The 20,513-nt window shown below is 36.3% G+C and overlaps 1 protein-coding gene across 3 annotated transcripts; it reads left to right on the forward strand.

The window, feature by feature from the left end:
* The first annotated feature begins 6,589 nt into the window (after window positions 1–6,589).
* On the forward strand, window positions 6,590–19,073 carry LOC141610943 (uncharacterized). 3 transcript variants are annotated; one of them, XM_074429259.1, is made up of 15 exons: window positions 6,599–7,949; window positions 8,164–8,219; window positions 9,047–9,105; window positions 9,216–9,287; window positions 10,605–10,688; window positions 11,081–11,188; window positions 11,462–11,524; window positions 12,307–12,387; window positions 13,301–13,366; window positions 14,951–15,106; window positions 15,825–15,902; window positions 16,618–16,656; window positions 17,935–18,017; window positions 18,315–18,387; window positions 18,561–19,073. In XM_074429259.1, the coding sequence occupies exons 1-15, from the start codon at window positions 6,694–6,696 to the stop codon at window positions 18,729–18,731; spliced, it is 2,445 nt and encodes an 814-aa protein (XP_074285360.1). In that variant the 5' UTR covers window positions 6,599–6,693; the 3' UTR covers window positions 18,732–19,073. The 3 variants fall into 3 exon arrangements, with proteins under 3 accessions (XP_074285362.1, XP_074285361.1, XP_074285360.1); XM_074429260.1 differs by lacking the exon at window positions 10,605–10,688 and having other exon boundaries at window positions 6,598–7,949; XM_074429261.1 differs by lacking the exons at window positions 17,935–18,017; window positions 18,315–18,387; window positions 18,561–19,073 and having other exon boundaries at window positions 6,590–7,949; window positions 15,842–15,902.
* Window positions 19,074–20,513: the final 1,440 nt, after the last annotated feature.

Consider the following 20,513-nt stretch of genomic DNA (forward strand, 5'->3'; position numbering starts at 1 on the left):
AAAGGGTTTTAAAGACGGTTTTAGAAATCGGTTTTAATGAGGTATTTTCGACGTAAACCTTACATGAGTGATACAATAAAAATAAATACAATAAACAAATAAGGATTATACACCCTCAGACTTACATGTTGACGAAACGAGAAGGACCAAGAATATCGATTAGTGATGCTCGACGCGAATGCAAAGAGAGTGCCCTCGTAAGAGGAAAACGATTAAGTTGATTGATTAATTAGATTGATTATTGGTGTAGTTGGTCAAATTGGTCGGTCATGCAACGGAGAGGCTGGTACCCGGAAGGATCCGAGCTTACGTGGTCGAATGTTCAAGCACGTAGGCGCCAATTAGTAAGAACGAAGTCTAGAATGCAAAGGGAGAAGAGAAGGGCGGACACTCGCGTGAGAAATATGAGGAACGAAGGCTCCTATTTATACTAATCACGTGAAGGAATAGGGTTTCGGAGACTCTTTGGAAGTGAATGAATCTCGGAAAGATATGAAAAAGATACGTAAGACATGCAAAGAAGGGCTGGGAAAGGCGCAAAGCAAAGAATCGCGTCTCTTGGAAGAGGCGCAGCGCCTGCTGCGTCTGTTCCCAGGAGGTTTCCTCCTGCTGAAGAAAGATTTCCGCGTTTGAGTTATGGTAGGACGGAAATAATTCGAATATCTTATGAATATTACGGGTTATTATTTGCCAAAAGATAAAATTTATAAAATATGGAATAGAAATATCCGGAACATTCCAGAATATTCTGACTCGGGATTTAACAGTTATCAAAAATGGAGACGGTTTTTGACCCGGACTCCGAATGTACTCTAATTACTGCCAAAACGACCGTATCGGGACGTAGATGACAACTAAGAGGTCGACATTTAATATTTGAGCAATCACTTGACGATAATCTTACGAATTGTCACAAATCGTTCCGCGTATCAAACATGCGGCCCAATCATCACCGGGTGGTTTGCGGGAGGTGCAGAAACGAGGTGTCTATACAAACTTGTCTTGTTTGATTCATCCTGCAAATTTTAAATAAGAAATCTCCTAAGTTACATTCCGGTGCAACTTCAACATGCTATTGTTTACCAATTCCTTCCTAGATAGCCTTGTACAATCTCAATGTACTAGACATAAAATGGCAGGAAGCTGTACCTAAGCTAGTCTATACAACTATAGCATTCACATTCACAAGAGGCTAAAAATTTTGCGTCTGTGGATTCATGTCAATTATACTTTTTATTAAGGAGGGTTGTGATTTCATCTTTTCTTTATTAGTAGCACAACTTCCCTACTTGATTGACTTCTTGATGATATTTAATTTCCTGAAACGTAGATATTGGACTCAACAAATGGTGGCGGTGCATCGAGATGAAATAATTACAATAGTTGTTTATACACTCTATGATGTCATGTAATTTGATAATGGAATTTTGAACGCATGTAATTTGATAATGGAATTTTAATTTATGGTATAAATTTTTGTTTTGCATATATTCTAGTCAAATTAACGTTGTATGATTTAATTTAATCGTATTGACAAAAATAGTAGTCGTAGTGAATTTTTTGTGCAGGAAAAGCGTCGAGAAATTTCTAAATTGCGACGCAAAGAAGTGTAGAGAAACACTAACGCTTAAAGGCGTCGCGGCTCTTGACACCTAAAAGTGTCGGCAAAGTTGACGCTAAAAAGCGTCGGAAAATCCTGACGCCCCAAAACCCCACGCTTTTTAAAGCGTCGAGAAATAAATTGGCGACGCTTTTAAGCGTCGACAATAGCCTAAAAAAGCGTCGAGAATGCAAGGGATTTGTTGTAGTGATAGAAATGCAAAAACAAATATACATTCAAAAACATTAATACTGGCCCAAATACATACCCGTGCAATTTTGCACGGGTTTAAAACTAGTTTCATTTATGTAACAAAATCAGAATATCTAATTAATATGTCTATGCAAATTGAAAAAATATTATACCCCTTTTAACTGCAATATCTATTGTTTGTAATAGCATGTGTAAATATGATATAATCTAATTATAGAATACTTCATTTAAGCGGGAAAATTTTATTAATCTCCTATTCTTTTATAGTATAAGAGGGATGAAAATGTTTGCTAAATAATTGTACGTAGCCATCGTGTTTAGTCTTAAAAATAATAACAATAAAATATTTTATCACATCATACGTATAATTAGTACAATTTCATTTATGACAAAATCAGAATATCTTTTTAATATATTTATGCAAATTGAAAAATATATTATATATTATATATTACATATTATATATTACAAAATAGAGATATTTATTGTTGGAAAGTATGGCCCATTGTAGATATAATATTGTGAAATCTAATTATAGAATAAATCATTTAGGCGGAAATTTTTTAGTAATCTCTAATTATTTTAGTATAAAGGGGGTTACAAGCATCTTGTTCTTTCATGTCAATCATTATGATCAAACAGTGACATAGTTGACCAATTTACACAAAGGGCAGGTCGGATTTTTTTCAAGCCACTTGAATATACAACGATGATGAAATGAGTGTCCGCAACCCAATACGACAAGCGTGTAACAATGTGTCTCTTGATTCCATGTGAAAAATCTGAAAATAGGATTGTTCCTTACCTTTCCGGTATAGGGTGACAGACAAATAGCACATTTACCTCGCTTCTTTTCTTCGTTGGTTATCACATATTCATTCCCAATTATATCCCAAATCAAATTTTCAAATGTAATGAAGCACTTAATCTCTTCTAAAATTAACCCAGAATCATTAGGTAATTGTTGCCAACTCCTTACCTCGTTGATTATATCATTCATCTCTTTTTGTTCCTTTTGAATAGTTTCCCAATCTATCTCGTCTTACCCTCCTCCCACTCCTCTGTATCTTCATCAAAATCACCCGCGTCATCAATGGCCACATTGGCATTATCCACATTAGTCATCTCGTATTTGTCCATCTCATCACTCATACTCGGTTCTTCACAACCCTCGTCATCGAACACATCTCCATTATTCATTAAGGAGGTATCAACAATCACCTGTTCACCCTTTCTCTTATCATTATCAGCACTTGATTCTAATCTCATAGTCGAATGGTCATCTAACAATATCCTCTGCATAGCCTTGATATAACCTTTAGTAGCATATGCCCTCCCAACTTCCACAACAAAAACCAAAGAATAATCACTCAAAGTGCTCAACATGCCAAGACTAAATCGATAACAACTCCTAATTAAACGAGTTAAAGTGCAAGCTAATTGTTCATCAGTCTTAGTATAGAAGAATAAATCGGCCGTAGAAATAACCTCGTAAACGGTCCTTAAAAACTGATCATCATTTACATTATAAAGCCGTTGAGATTCCAAAGATACTTGTGTGTATTCAGGACGATGGCTGATGATTTTATGGTTTGACATGCCGGGTTGACCCGCATACTCACAGTTACGAAGCTTGAATATGAAGAGGACCTCGCCATCAACCTTATCATTCTCTTTAAGACATTTATATAATTTCAAGCTCATAATGTCCATGATCTCAACCATCGTTGTTTCAGAAGGAACGCAGAGCCGATCTTCCTCCATGTTTTTTTTTTTTTTTTTTTTTTAATTAAATTAAAACAACAATAAACACGAATAAATTAAACATGTAGAAGACCGTATTTATAGTAGGTTTAACATGGAATTTACGAGTAGGGCTAGGATTAGTAAAGAATGTCGGCGGGGAATATGGGATTTACTAGTAGTGCTAGGATTATGATTAGGAATTTAGGATTGATTAGTAATAAAGGATGTATCGTAACAAAAAAAAAAAATTATCGCCCATAAATTAGTAATATCACCCGATTAAATTAACAAATTACCCTTCTTTTTACCTTCTTCACTTTTATCTTTAATCAAGGAAAATAATTGCTCATTATCTCTGTTTCCAATTTATGTATTTGACTATTTGTGTAAGAATTATGCAATTAAAGTTGAAATAAGAAAACTTAGCGATGACCATTAGGATTGAAAATATGATATTAATTAAATGCTAATCAAAAATTAATTAGGCAAATCTGAAATTTGGGGTGCCTTCTGAATTAGTGTTGCTAATCACGAATTACCCTATAATTTGAAACTAATGTTAATCACAAAACAAGCCATGTGATGGAGATGTAAATTGTGATGATGTTCTGTGATTGACAAACCCAGCTCTGCCCCATGCGCCATAGTCGAAGACACCTCCACCGCACACCTCTACCTTCGTCCCTTTTAAGCGTGTTCGTGTGCATAATATAACGCGTCCGTTAATTGGTAGTTTATGTAAAACCGTCTTACACAAGAATATGAGCAACTAAGAGCAATAGCAATAGAATAACTCTATATTCTGTTTGGTTCAAAGTGTGGGAATGGAATGGATTGGTATGAGAATCCAGGGTGAAATGGAGTTAGAACCCCATACCTTTTAACACTTGTTTGGTTCAATTTTGTAATGGATTGTAAATGCCATTCATGGTGTTTGGTTCACATTTGGAATGGATTTCTCAGCAAGCATTGCAGAAAACTATTAAAGGTTCATACAAAGAGCTTCTTGTACATCTATACTTGTTTGTTTATCCATGGTAGGGTCAGTGTGCAAAGCAACATTTTTGACAAATGAAATCAGAATGTTTATAACTTCTTTGTTTTTGTTTTTTTTGAATGAAAATGCTTAAACAGATTAAAGAAGCCAAGAACCGCAGCAGAATAATGTTACCATTCAACTCTAGTTACCTAAGTAATCCAATACTAGCACTACCAATAAATTGACACAATCTATCAGATACTATGATTTAATATTTCAATCCCCAAAAAAACTTAAAACCCCACATACTGACTAAAACTATCAGAGCTGTAAACAATCAGACAAACTCTACTATTCAATCCTGCGAAAATAATTTAATCATGTGCATATTTCAATATTAATTATATAACAACACAATTTTTTAAGGTAATTGTCATACGAGTCGTCATACAACCCGTAAATATTGTTTAAAGCAATAGACACATGTATTATTGCAACGAATCATGTATACCTATGAACAATCACAAGCAAATTTTTTATAAAAGGAAAAAAATTATTATGAAAGTAGAATATGAAGACTTACGTAGAGTAGAACAACAACAATTTGTTTTTTTTTTCTTTCTTAATTTTAGGTTTTGTATCCAGGGGGATTGGATTTAGAAACTTGGGGGAGGAGTAGAGTATGGGATTCCAAGGGATTGAGGTGGATTGAGAAACCCTTGAGTTTCTAAATCCATTCCAAAAGTGGTCAACCAAACACTTGAATCGATGATATCTATTCCATTCCATTCCAAACCCCCAAACCAAACTCCCCCTAAGTTCTGCTTATGAGTTATGCCATACTCCCTCTATTTTTCTTTATATGACTTTCTCATATTTCGAGACACACACTTCTCTCTTTAATATCTCTCAAATTATATGCTTAAATATAGTGATATGTATACTCATATAAAAGAGTTTTTCATAAGTAATCTAATGGTATAATTTTTATAATTTTTTACCAAATATTTTGTTGTAAATATTAAAGTCAAGGGCTCGCCTCGAAAAAGCAAAACATCATATATTAAAAAGTAGATGGAGTAACATATTTTATTAGTTCCAATGTTTAAGAACTTTTACCCACAATAAATAACATTTGTATAAAGTTCTTAAATAAAAAATAAAAAATAAGTCATGGGTATTTCACATTTTTCAAAGTATGTTTATTGGTTCTCAAATTCTCAAGTATGAACAACCAAGTTTTTATTTTGGAACTCAATTTTTAAAATTAAAAACAACTTTTAACTTATAATAGAAGAACTTTTTATTTTGGGTTCTTAATGATCACTCAAGATTAAGAACCACGATTGTTATTATTGTTTTTTTTGGTCTAAACCATTCGGTAATCCGAACCACATTGAGCCGACTAATTCGGATTTCGGGGCGTGTCCAATGATTACGGTATTTAAACCCCTCTCAATCGCAGTTGTGGGAGATCGATCCGCAGACCTCCCTATCTATCAAGCGCAGCCCCATGCTACCACTACGCCAACCAACGATTGGTACGATTGTTATTATTGTAATGAAAATGTAAGGTAGTCTACTAAACAATGGTCAACTATTTATGCTGAAAAAAAATGACTATAAAATGTGGAAGCTTGAAGATCACAAGTTCACAACTAAATTATACGGACTTCACCAAAAAAAAAAAAAAAAACTAAATTATACGGAGCACTTGCGGCAGCACGCAGGTGGAATTAGGGGTTTCGAAGGAGTATGGCCGCCATTGTTGTTGCTTCCAGGTGAGAAGATAATATGAATTTGTACGTTTACTCTGAGTATTACTGAAGGATTCCCCCCGTCCCCAAACCCTAAACCCTAATTTCTACTTCCTCCATTCAAGTCCACTCTACCACTTTCTTTTTTCACGTTTGCCAACGCGTGTTTTACGCGCTAAATATTATTAGCTACGTATTTGCAAAAATTATAAAAGTTAGATATTTTTAATGTCTTTCGTAAAAGATTTAATCAAATAAGATCCCACATGAATATATTTCCACTTACGTATCGAGAGAAAATCGAAATTGAATACACAATTGTAAATAGTATACAAAAGTGAAATAGGTAGAGTGGAGTTGAATGGAGGAAGTAATTCTCTCACATTCAAGCTTCAAAAATGGCAGCAATTCATCTACTTCGTTCACAAATTTCCCTTCTTAATTCTTCCAAATTCAAACTTATTCGCCCTTCAATTAACTCTCTAATCATCCCCAATCAACAACATCTCCGCCCAATTCATTCAATTATCCCCAAATCATCACCCAAAGAACCAGCTTCTGAGTCTAGCCCTGGGGGTTGGCGAACCTTCAGTAATCCTCAGAGTAAACCTACAGATTCAATTAAGAGTGTAGGTCGTAATCGGCAAAACGGGTCGAAGAATCAACACATTCAACACCATCGAAACCCTAATTTCTCCCGTCATTTCCGCCCAATTAATTCAATTACCCCCAAATCATCACCCGAAAAACGGGTCGAAGAATCGGGTGAATCTAAACATTCAATTAAGAGCGTAGGTCGTAATGAGGAAGACGGGTCGAAGAATCGGGTGATTAGGAGAGAGAACAGAAGGAATAGTGTAGGTAGTATTGGGGAAGAGGGGTCGAAGAATCAAAACCCTAATTTTTCCCGTCATTTTCTGTTGAAGGTGTTGAAGAGAAAGAAGGCAAGCTGTGTAGGTAGTAATGAGGAAGAGGGGTTGAAGAATTGGGTAAGAGAAGGAAGGCAGGGTACCTGTGAATCTCATAATAAATGTGGGACTTTGAATAAGTTTTCGGTGTCGGAAAACGAGACTTCTGAGAATATAATGAAGTTGTCTGGGTTGCCTGAGCAAATGGTTGGGCATAATGCACCGGTTCATCCAATTACCTCCGAATCATCACCCGAAAAACCAGCTTCTGAGCCTAGATGTGGGGGTTGGTCAACCTTCAGTAATGCGCAGAGTAAAGCTACAGATTCAATTAAGAGTGTAGATAGTAATGGGGAAGAGGGGTCGAGGATTCGAGTGAACTTGTCGTCAGTGTCGGAAAACGAGTCTTCTGAGAATAGGATGAGGTCGTCTTCGTTGCCTGAGCATAATGCACCGGTTCATCCAGTTACCCCCAAATCATTTCCCGAATCACCTCTCATCGAAGTCAATGGCGCATCCAAAGAACCAACTTTTGAACCGAGCCCTAGGGGTTGGTCAATCTTCAGTTCTCCTACGAGTAACCCAACAAATTCAATTAAGGGTGTAGGTAGTAGTGCGGAAAACGAGACTTCTGAGAATATGATGACGTTGTGTTCGTTGCCTGAGCAAATGGTTGGGCATAATGCACCGGTTAGGTTGATGGATGTGAATCCAGGGATTAATCATATGGAATGGCGTATTCGATTGTAAGTTGTATGTTTGGTTAAAACATTGATAAGGTTATGTTTAATTTGATTGCTTTCATTACGTGTAGCTAGGTTGGGAGTCAACTATATCGGATTTAGTGGTGCAATTCTAGCAGCCTAGACTTAACAGAGATATTTAATTATGTTATGTTGTTTGTAAAAGCGAATATTTTGCAAAATGCTGAAAATTGAGGTCTGATTTGGCTGATTTCAGGTCTGGCTTGCTCGGATTGGAAGTTAATAGGGTGCTTGGTGGCGGTGTTGTGCCAGGTACAGATTGAGTGTCTAATCATGTTATGTTGCTTTTTATGTATTTTTGACGAATATTTGCTCGTCTTTTTTGTTTATTTACGTTGGCTTACATGTCCTTGGCGCCTTTAACAATAATTTGAATGTGGAAACCTGGTAAATGACTGAGATAGTGTGGTTAATACTTTATTGGGAAATTATTATCTCAAGCAAAAGCCTAAGCTTATAGTTGAGGCTTAGCCAATGAAGTTGTACCATCAGTCTTTCTCACTCACGTGTGCATGTATTGTGTTCTGTTTTAGCAGATTTTCTTCCCCCAATTCATCTCTCTCATTGGTTATTACAAATTATCTTCCCCCTATTCATCTCTCTCATGTATTGTGTTCTGTTTTAGCATGTTCATCCTACTTGCATGTTAATGTATCAGCGTGAGGCTTCAAGGGATAGCGTAGTAGCCGTAGTTAGTGACATCCCCATTGCTTTGGGAGAGAACTCTTGACTTATTGTACAAGATTCTCTCTTGACAATTACTCCCTCCGTCCTAGTCGTTTGTCCTACTTTTTTCCATTTTAGAGTGTCTTGATAATTTGTTTATCTTTCTATTTTAGGAATGCGTGTTTTTGGGTAATTACCCACATACATTTTAGTCCATTTGCATCCAATAACAATAAGTACAAGTGGTTCCCTACTCCCTCCTCGGTCTTTTTGCCAAAAGCGGGACGGAGGGAGTACATTGCTTTGCCTTCTAATTCTCTAGCTTCTTACGAGTTTTACACTATTGTTGTTTCCCAAGATGAGCTTGCTCAGCATGTAACTCTTGTAACAAACTTTCTTGCGAGTTTTTATAGGCTCATTGATTTTGGTTGGTGGTGATCCTGGTGTGGGCAAAAGTACATTGGCATTACAGGTAAGATCCATTTTTGTCACATAAACCTGCTTAAGTTGTCTATCTCGGGAGATTTCATTCAAGTGATGCGATATTGCATGTTTCACTAATGAGTTATGTTCGAAATGAAGATGGCTGCACTTCTAGCAGAAAGCTGTGACGTTGGAGGAGCAGTGCCTGTGCTCTACGTATCCGGTGAAGAGGTCAGTGCACTAGAAGCAACACCCCCTTCCATTATTCTAATGTTTAGCGCTCTGCTAAATATTAGAGAACAGAGAACACCTATTATGCTGGGGGACAATAATATCTCCCATCTCGGGAAAAAGGCCAAATGATATACTTGAAAGTTGAAAGCAAGTGAAGGGTACAAGACAAGGTGGGTAGTACTTTCTAGCTCACATAATATCGGTAACGAACTTGACTAAAAAGAGAGTGAATGTTTGGTGCAAAAATGAGTGAGGGATATTCATGGCATTAAACCTGGGTTTCAATCTTGATCTTAGGATCGAACGCCACACCTTCATTTCGTTCGCACCGCTTAAAAATGCGGTGATATATTTCCTTAATATGAAGTCATGCTGTCACGGTAATCTTCAAGACCTTTAGAACTGGCCGTGATGCAGTGTTGCAGCTCTGAATGATTACTATGGAAATTTTATCTTTGATTCTATTCAGTAGTCATGATTCCTGAAGGGTTTGGATATTGAAAATAAAACCACGCATACAAATTTAGTAAGAAATTTGGTTTACCTCCCAGGTAACATTAGTTGCCAATATGTGGAAGGTGTAACAGGCGAGAATATACTCTCTGCAATGGTGCAAGGACCGTACACTTTGTCACTAGATAGAGAAAGCTTAGTGATTTTCTGGATTATATCATGGTTTTTCTCTACAGGCATCCAAGAAGCTAGTTAAACCTATTGAAGCTACGAGAAACTGCATACTCCCTCTGTCCCGATCATTTGCTGTCCTTTTCCATTTTGGGGTGTCTCAGTCATTTGTTGTCATTTCTATTTTAAGAATGAACTTGATGAGTAATTTGATCATTCTCATTCATTTTGTTCCATTTGTCATTTAGTTATTGGCCTTCTCCTCTTTCCTTGGTCTTTGTGCCAAAACGAAAGGACAACAATTGACCGGGACGGAGGGAGTATAAGCTTAAAAACCTCTGTTTTGAGAATGAGCACATTGTTAGGCAAAGTCGTTCGACGACCTTACAATGTGCAAAATAGTTGACTCAAATTATCCTGAAAAGAAAGGAGATTCTTTAGCGTATATGAACGAGAATTTAATTGCTGGTCCAACTAGTTTAAAATTTTATTTATTGGTGTTTGTTGTGAACAGTTTCTTCACAATACGTTCTATTAGATTACCTTTCATTTTATGGATTCCAATCGTTGACGGCATCTCTGACTTTGATTTTGTTTATTTGGGAATTGTTAATGACATTGTGAAGCCTTCTCTGTTTTGATTGGTTGAACCCAATAGTGACAAGATGCTAATTATATTTTCTTCTCTAGAGTGTTAAGCAAATTAGAAATAGAGCAGATCAGCTGAGCATCGATACAGAGGGCCTTTTCCTTTATTCAAGCACTGTTATTGAGGTTGGTTAGCGCTAACTGTCTCTGTACTTAGTTGCTTATTTCTCAATTGTTAACTTGGGACTCAGTTTATTCAAGATATGTTTTTATTAAGTTCTTCCTGATGTGTAAACCTGTTCTTCCTGATAACTTTTTATTAAGTTCTCCCAACAATTTGTTACGAGTTATCAGTTGATTTTCCCCCAAAAATAGCCATGTCCATACTCATTGTATGCTTACAAGCAAACAAAAACTCCACCTTTTGTTTTATCTTTCCCTTGCTATTTTCTCATCAGCTCTTCTATTTGACGGCTATATTGATGTTTCGAATTATTGGAAACTCTGGTTTTGGGATAATATATTAAATCCGTTGTTCGACAACTGTAAAGTCTAAGGTGTTTGCCCTTTTCATGCAGGATATTTTAGAAAAGGTGCAACTGCTTTCCCCACGTGCTCTCGTTGTTGATTCCATTCAATCTGTGTATCTAAATGAGGTGGCTGGAAGTCCTGGCGGGTTGATGCAGGTATGAATGTATAATTTATCGGAACACTATCCAAACACTATCTTACTATCCCTCTTTTCAGTTCTTGCTTCTGGGATTTATGGACATAAATATATCAAAAAAATAAAAGTATGCTCACATGAATAAAAATTACATGTTTACTGTGCTTTCCCTCAAAGTACAAGTTTTCTCTAAGTATCATTATTATCAATAACCTTGTAAAAAAAATCATGATAGTAACATTTTGATTAGAACAATTAAAGATGATTTCCTGTTGCGTATATTTTATTGCAGGTGAAGGAGTGTACTTCAGCATTGCTTCGTTTTGCAAAGAAGACAAATATCCCTGTTTTATTGGTAAGAAAAGGATTTGAAAGTGTCACATGGTTTTTTGCCTCGTTCTGATGTTAATGCTTTGGGCAGTGCCGAATGCGAATTTGAAGGCTATAAATCTATAATGCACATTCAAAATGGCCTCATGGGAGTTGGTGTCAAATTACCTGTCGAGAAAAATACCCCAAGTGCAAAATAGTTGTGATGATCACAAATTATCTAATGTTAAATAATGAGGTCATAAATGCCATATTAGGTGTCTCCCATCGTAGAAGAACGGTTTGTCGAAACACGGCAAGACTGCTTACCGGGCACCCATGTGGTACAAAGGTAGTAGTAGGATATTTAAGAGTTGGTGTTGACACTCTCAACTCACGCTATAACCATCACTTCGGGTGGTAGCGATTGGCTGAATCGGAAGGCTTTAATATATACGCTCGAGAGTCAAGACAGCCTCATGAGGAACGACCACTATGAAAATTGTCAAGAAACATATGAGAGGTTAAATTTGCTGTGATGACCGCAATTGATCTAATATCAAATAATAAAGTGGTTAGAAACGTCATTTTTGTTCTCTCTTAATGGTAGAAGAACAGTTCTTTAAAACACCACAAGATGCTTAACCAGGCATCCATGAGGCACAAACGTTGTCATTTGGTGTGTAAAGAGCTAGTGAATACACTTTTATTCTGATACCACCGCTTTAGGCGGTACTGATTGACTGAGTATGAAGGCTGTAATATACTCGGTCAAGATGGCCTCAAACCTATTGCGAGTCCTCAGTTTAACTTTCTTCTCTGTGACAGATTGGACACGTGAACAAAAATGGAGAAATTGCCGGACCTCGTGTTCTGGAGGACATAGTTGATGTCGTTTTATATTTGGAGGTTGGTTCTGCCTTGTTCATTTGTAAATATTCTTGATGTTTCTCTTCCTCTTCTGTTTCTGTTCTTTTGTATTCGACTTAAATCCTTTTGTTTGGTCATTTTCTTGCCATAGGAACTGCAAATGGTTTAGTAGTCTCAAAAAAGTATAACTAGACAAGGGGATTCAAATATTTAATTCATATCATGCCATTTTTTAGGCTTTAAAATAGCTCTTTACTTGGGCCTAGTGGGTAGAATGTGCCTAGGTTACTCCGACGTCGACACTTCACTTAGCTCCCGTGTCGTGTGTCCGGTACAACACAAACTTCGACACTTCACTTTTAACCACAAAATAGAAAACTTCGCTCAAAAAAGCTGTCCAACACTCGGACTTGTCAGACATGATATCGTGTCGGAGAGTCAAAGTGACACATGTGCATTCAGAAACCTATGAATGCCATGAATCCATGATTTTCCATTGATTGGTAGTGGTGGAGATTGATCTTACAAGACAAATGGAATTCTTGACTCTTCTCACCACAAGGAGCTGCAAATTTCTCTTCATTTGCAGATTCAAAATTCTACGAGTTTTTGGATTTAAAAATCAAAATTAGCAAACTAGATGAGATCTATTGATAGGTTGGATGGATGTTTAGTTGTTAAGTTCTGTCACTCTATTATGTGCATCCAGTGTTTATGGCTTTTCTTCCTGCAAGTGCTGTCAAAATACTTGTTTATTGTTCACAATGTGAATATCATGACCATTTCATGCAGCGCCACTTAATGTTTGGTGATGACAAGAATATTAAATGCATCAACTAGACATTAGATCTTCTGCTCCCTAAACTTCTCATTATTCTGAGAAATTATGTTGGTAGGTCTCTTATTCTGTTTTCTTTCTTTCATATAACCCATTTATTGCGTGATCCTGCAGGGAGAAAAGCACCCATCACATCGCTTGCTTCATTCTGTTAAAAACCGTTTTGGCTCCATTGATGAGGTAATATGTCATTTGTATTTTTTGGACCTCACCTAATTCTTCTGATTTCTAATTGTTCAGAATTTTACTAGTCTAGATCCAGCGCAGTAAAGCGTGGTATATATAGAAGTTTTAAGTTTTGATGTGTTACTTCTAAAATTTAAATTGACAGTTCAATAATCTTCATATTTCACCTTTAATGTATTTTAATGAAAATATTTTGTATACTTCAAAGTCAATGATTTCAATTTATCGATTTTATCAAATTACTATAATGAATTCCTTTTTTGTCACGAAATTAGTAGTAACCGTTTATAATTTAGTTTTGTACGTAAGTATGCGTCAAAACATTCTCTATTGATAGCACAAATGAAAGATTTAGCCATTTGTAGTTTATAATTTGATACCTATTTTAGTATGTTAAGGAGTATGATTTAGAGTTTATTGAAACTATTATAGTTTGATAAAAAAGACTATTATTTTAATTAAAGGATTTGTTTAATGAAAGAAATATTTATTTCCATATTTATGTCGGTGCACTTTGGAGACAATTTTTTTTCAGAATGCCTATTCTTTTAGTAAATAGGGATGAATTCTTGTGAAGCTTTAGGTGGTTGTATTATCCATGTGCAACTGTCATACAAACTACAATACCAATCAATCCATTCTCGTGATGTTTTTTTGGTGAAATGAAGAATCCCTGAAGTGATTGTTGTTGTCATATGGTCATTCTCAACCATGAATCTTTACTTAGACATTAGTCCCTTCATTCCACTATTGTTGTGCAACTCTTTTCCTTACCCAAAAGAGAAAGGGCACAATTAATTTGGAAAAAAATGAGAGGGAGAAGGGGACAACAAAATTGGAATAGAGGGAGTACAAAACTTAACTCGACCCGGCTGATCTGACCCAAAACAATCCAAATCGAATTGGCCTATACCGTAGGCGTAAGTGACTTGATAGTAGCTTGCCCGAAATAAATGGATTTTGTAATGACCCGTCCTTCAGATCTATCTTAAAGGCTTAAATGACCTTGCATCTCTTCCTTAACCCCATCCACTTTTTTGAGGAGAGGGTAAAAATCATTGTTGATTGATCTAATATTTTTGCTGTATATTTTCCATTGGTTCACACGGTTTAACTTTGTGGATATTCATTGCAAATACTTTCATATGGCTAAATGAGTAAATGCTGGAATATTTATCGATAAAATGTCAATCAGATTGTAGGCAAAAGTAGCAGTGTTATCCCGTGTCGTGAACGGTAGCTTGTTAACGTCTATATGTTAAACTTGAGATTCATGCGGGGCTCTCTTAATTTATTCTACTCGTTTTTAAGTACTTTTTTTCCCTTCCAGGCGCAACAATGTCAATGTGTTTGATATGCTTCTCCTAGTTTTCTTGATTGAGCTCTTCCCTGAGTATAACTTCATTGCAATAAATGGTACGAAGTTTTATTTTTACAAAGAATTCTGAATGATTATGAAATTTATTGGAGGTTCCTTGGTGAAAGTCAGCTTTATTTTTTTGCTTTCATGTTATTGATTGGCTCGGTACTCAGATGAGCTGCTTGATTATTCACATGTTTATTCACTCCTGGTTGCAGCTGGGAGTTTTTGAAATGTCAGAATCTGGACTAGAAGCTGTCTCAAATCCTAGTGAGATGTTTTTAAGTGAAGAACATTCAGATTCAGAGAACTTAGTTGGGCTTGCTGTTGCTGTAATTATCGATGGGTCTCTATCATTTCTTGTTAAAGTTCAGGTAATTTACAGATTTGGTCATGGTACTAAATATTGCCTGCAACACCCAAGCGCGATTAAGTTATCAAGGTTTTGAAGGTTACTATGATCACATTTTGAGGCGGTATCAACCACCTTTATCAAGAACAACCGAGATTAGGCCTCAATGACATAATCCAAATTAAGTCTCTTAACCAAGATTTAATACCATGGATCTAAGTGTGGCGTGGAGCCTTGGGCCAATCAAATTATCGAACATATTTGATTGACCGCATCCTGACTCCTCATCTTTATGGTTGTAATCGTGTCACGCAACACTCAAGGATGACTACAGAATCCTCAGTGGATAGTCGGAAGTTCTCTTAGTGGATGCACAAAGAAGTCTTGTATTTTAAGACTACTTGTCTCATACAGATTCAATTTCACTTTAAATAGCTTTGCTATTTCATATATCTGATTAAATCTACGATTTGAGGACATGTCCCCTATGTCGTCATTTTTAGGGACAGTCTCCTCCCCGTGTCTCAATGCTTGTGTCATGACAAGTCCATCACTTGGATACGTTCATACTTACCCGTGTCCAATACCCATACACGAGTCCGACGCCAATAACATAAGCCTGCATCTTATATTCATATCTGTAGGAGCATAGCCTTCTTTTGTCTATTCAGGAAGGATACACCATTTGTGTCATTTGTATTTCCAATAACTGAGTTGTTTGGTCTTACTTTAACTTGTAGGCTTTATGTGTTTCCAGACCTGGTGTTAGTAGGCTTGCTAATGGTGTTCAACTAAGCAGAGCTGGTTTAATTCTTTCGGTACGTCCTTGATCAACAGTTTAATTAAAATGTACTTCCTTCATTCCATTTGTTTCTTTACGTTTGCTTTTTTGGCACTATTCATTGGTAAGGAGAATCTCCATTACAACTTCTAATATATAATATAAAAGATAGGCATGTGAGATCTTGTTTAATTCGTCTCACCGAATGGATTATGAAAATCAAACTCTTATAATTGTTCGTAACATGTAGCTGAAGATAACAAAAGAAAACTTTTATTATTAGTCAAGGACCTCAACTGTGAGTTCTAGGACTTTAATATTATTGTCAGGGACCCTTGAGTTTTAATTTTTATTGTTAAGACGAATACCCTTACTTAAGTTTCCACTATTCTTTCGCTTTAAAGTATGATGTAATAAAGCAAAATGGCTCACAAATCTCTCTACGCCTCCTATATTGTCAAGCTGCAGCTGTTGGATTCAATTGTTGATGTTATTTTCCTTATGGGTCATTGAGAAACCTTTCCTCAATTCTTAGTGTTACATTTTTTTTAGGTAACATGGCTAAATTACACTGTTTTTAGGGGAATGGGTTAACACTGGATTTGTGAGAGTGAGTGAGAGTTTCTATATTATGTAATTTGGAACAAACATTAATTAAGTGCGGCATATCTGATTGTCTATGATTCTTTTGTTTAGTTTTAACCTTCATGAGTGAAAGACAACTCACTGATGCTTTGTTCTTTTACTTGCAGGTTCTTAAGAATCAACTGGGACTAAAGCTTGACGATCATGTAATCATTCTTTGCTTATTGCTTTGTGTTCTTATGTTCTCTTCTATAGTGTTTAGTATATTTTTTGTACTGTACTTTCTGATAGGTTCTAAAGTCAGCTTCACATCTATTATTAGAGTGATTTTTGAGGGTAAGGTTATCTACATTGGGACCTTGTCCCCCCGTTCATTTGTGAGCTCCCTAAAAACGCGAGTTCAAGTAGAGAATTCAACACGCTGCAAATACTGAAGTAGTGTGTTTAGTGTGAAAAGATAGTATGTTTATAAGATAGGAGAATGAGTTATGTATTGGACTATTACTCTTTTTCTTTGCTCTTAGGAAGAAGTCCCGTTGTCAATTATTCAAAAACTCAAAAGTACTCTAGATCAAGTTGTTGTCTGTAGAATTAGAATAGTTATGATGACGCTCGTTATGAGCTTTCGTAAAGAGGCATTGACATCGTATCTCTATCAATTTTGGAAAAATTAGTGGTCCAAGTTAGCATCATAAATTAGGACGATAAATTTAGGACGGAGACTCTACTATTTTGTTAGCAATTAATAGTTATTGTAATCAGAATGCCGATTCGATCCTATGATTCTACGATTTTACGATCCAAAAATGCTTGACCAATCCCGGATGCTACGATTCTATCATGTTTGTAGAATCTTACGATTCTGTTTATTTGAAATTTTGTAGAGGTAGGATCATAATACGGTTGTACGATCTTACGATCCTACGATCCGATTACCTAGTAAACATGTTAAAATATATTTTTATATAATGATTCGTAAAATCCAAATTTCATGTAATTTGTAGAAACATGTTCATGAAATGATACTAAACTCATTAATTATCAATATTTTTGTGTATAAATAAGTGTGTTGATCTTCAATTATATATTTTTACCAAATAAAAAGCTATATTTAGTGAATTTGTAGAATCTTACGATTCTACGATCCGATTCAATCCTACCTTCTCCATCGATTTAAAGTAGAATCCCGATCCTAACAACATTGATTGTAATAGGTAGTAGGTACTCGATGTTGTAGTCATCTCTGCACCTGTACTAATAGGTACTCGATGTTGTAGTCATCTCTGCACCTGTACTAATATTCAAGGTTTGGTGTTTTGCAGAGCATTTTCCCCTTTTGTTTTTCACCTTTCCTTTTCTATATTTTCGCATTTTGAGGTGTGCGTTCACCCATGGACGGTTCTAAAGGATGATTCATGTCAGCCGACCCCAAATTATTTTGGGATTAAGGCTCTGATGTTGTTGGTGGTGGTGGTGTTTTGCAGAGCATTTTCCTGAACGTAATAAATGGGGTTTCTCTGACGGAGACTTCTGGAGATCTTGCTGTGGCAGTGGCAATTTGTAGCAGGCATGTCCTCACTTTTTTCTTGTCAACACATTCCTTTAGTTAGAATCAAAACCTTTTTTTTTCTTTTCAATAGTGGCAATAAGATATAAGATAGGAATATGTGTGAAAGAAAACTAAACTCCCCACTAATTTTGTGGTTTTTATTTTTTGAAGTAGCAGTCGGTCGACCAATTACTTTGGTTCTTACTACGTAATTTTGGTGTTGTGATAAACCATGGTGTTTTTCTGTAATGCTAGTTATAATCTTGTTTTCATTTGATTGTTAAATAACATTTTCTCAAACTGTTCCATCTCCAGCTTCTTAGAGTTCCCTCTTCCTAATCGTGTGGCATTTATCGGAGAAATTGGCCTTGGTGGCGAGCTTCTAATGGTAAGCATCTCCAGTTTAATATTCTTTATACATTAAGGAAAGCTACTTACGCATAATGTCACACTATTTGGGAGGTCACTTGCATTTCCGTATACAATGGAGCTAATTCCTCCTATCTCATAATTTTTGTTGTCGAGGGCGTGTTTGGTTCTAAATATCAAACTTAATTGCAGGTTCCAAGAATAGAGAAGAGAGTTATTACATTAGCGAAATTTGGATATAAGAAGTGTGTTGTTCCCGAATCAGCTGAAAAAGCTCTAGGAGCCATTAGCTCTGAAATTCAGATAGTCGGCTGCAAGAATTTGAAAGAAGTCCTTGCTAAGGTTTTCAGGAGACTAGATTGACTACATACATCGAGACATATTCAATTTCACCATTGTATCTCGCCAATCACCATATAGTACTTGTAAATTGTAGCATTAGGTTAACATATACTCACTCTGTCCCGGTCGTTTATTGTCCTTTTTCATTTTTGGGTGTCTCGTGCAATTGTTGTCCTTTTTATTTTAAGAATGAACTTGATGAACAATTTGATCTTAAGCTATGAACCGAGGCTTTCGATTTGATTGAGCAGATAAAAGCAAGGAAGGCAGGCCCTTGCCAGTATTTCAATGTCGGAAATTTTTGTTCGAAAAATATCAAGAATTCTTTTGGGCCATTCCCACTACATTTTGGAATTTCTGTTACCTATCTGTGCCATATTTTGAAGTTTTGCTGATAATTTGTCATTTATATATTTATGCACCGTGAATACACTTGGTCTTGGCTAAGGCTCCTGTCTTGCACTCAAATTACGACCCTTCTGAGAGGTGTAGTTGTCAAAATAACCGAACCGTTTAATTACCATTTTCCAGATGGTCAAAATCGACGGAGTGTCTTTAAATAAACAAATTTAAAACCAAAGATTGACACAAATTGTGTTCATAATCATAGTGGAATCACTTTAAATAAACAAATTTAAAACCAAAGATTGACACAAATTGTGTTCATAATCATAGTGGAATCATTGAAAACCACTGCGCTGTGGTTAGGGTTGTTCATTCGCGGTTAGGTGCTCCGAACTGCATATTTAATCTGGTTCGTACACCGCGTATATTTAATTTCGTTCGTACACCGGCATTCAACAAAGAAAAAAAAAAGAAAAGAAAAAACCTTAAACCAAAGACAATGCTACAACAAGATAGATGGCGCTCTCTTCCTGACGACATTATCGCTAAGATTATTTCCCATCTCGACCTTGTTCATCGATCTGGATACTTATACACCATTACGATTTCCGCCACTACTTTCATAGTCGAATTTTTCCTCCCTGGTCTTCCTCTCGATGTTACGTTCAATATTTCCGAATTTTGGAAAATTCTTGATAACCTCTTCACCTTATTCACGACACCCTCTATCGACACTTTTAATATTTATCTCCACCCCGCCCTCTATGACGAACCTTGTGCAAGGCCTATCTTAAACTCATGGGCTCGTCGACTACGTGCTCGTAACATCCAACACTTGGCGATTGAAGACCGACTTTGCCCGCCTATGCCTAGCGTTTTCCAAATTCACGTTATTATTCTTCCAAACCTACGTGCTCGTAACATCCATCACTTTACTTGTCATATACTAAGTTTGTTTCACAACATCCCGTTATTATTCTTCCAAACCTAAAAAGACTTCGTCTTGTTTCGGTTAATCACGAATTTTTGGGACGGCTATTAAGTAGTTGTCCGTCACTTGAAGACTTGTCCTTTTCCCTTAATGATAAGCCAACCGGTACAAATCCTTCGTTATCAATATCGAGTAAGACTTTGAAGCGATTGAGTATAACTCTAGATAAATCGCGTGTCAGTGGGGACATCGAGGTTATCATCGATGCTCCAACATTGGACAACTTGTACTTTAATGTTAATTCTCCCCTTCAATCAATGCGGATAATCGGTTTGATATCCAACCTCAAGTCTATTGGACTCATTGGTAGTGTATCAATGACGATGATCTACAGTAGTCCAAGCAAGACGATCTTCCCTTTTGTGACGGAACTTACATTAAGTGTGAATTCGTCTGAAGTATTTGAACAACATATGCTGCCCTATTATTTTCCCAATTTAGAGCGTCTTGTGTTATATTTTTGTTTC

Source organism: Silene latifolia, chromosome 11 (assembly GCF_048544455.1).
Source record: "Silene latifolia isolate original U9 population chromosome 11, ASM4854445v1, whole genome shotgun sequence".
Classification (NCBI taxonomy): Eukaryota; Viridiplantae; Streptophyta; class Magnoliopsida; order Caryophyllales; family Caryophyllaceae; genus Silene; species Silene latifolia.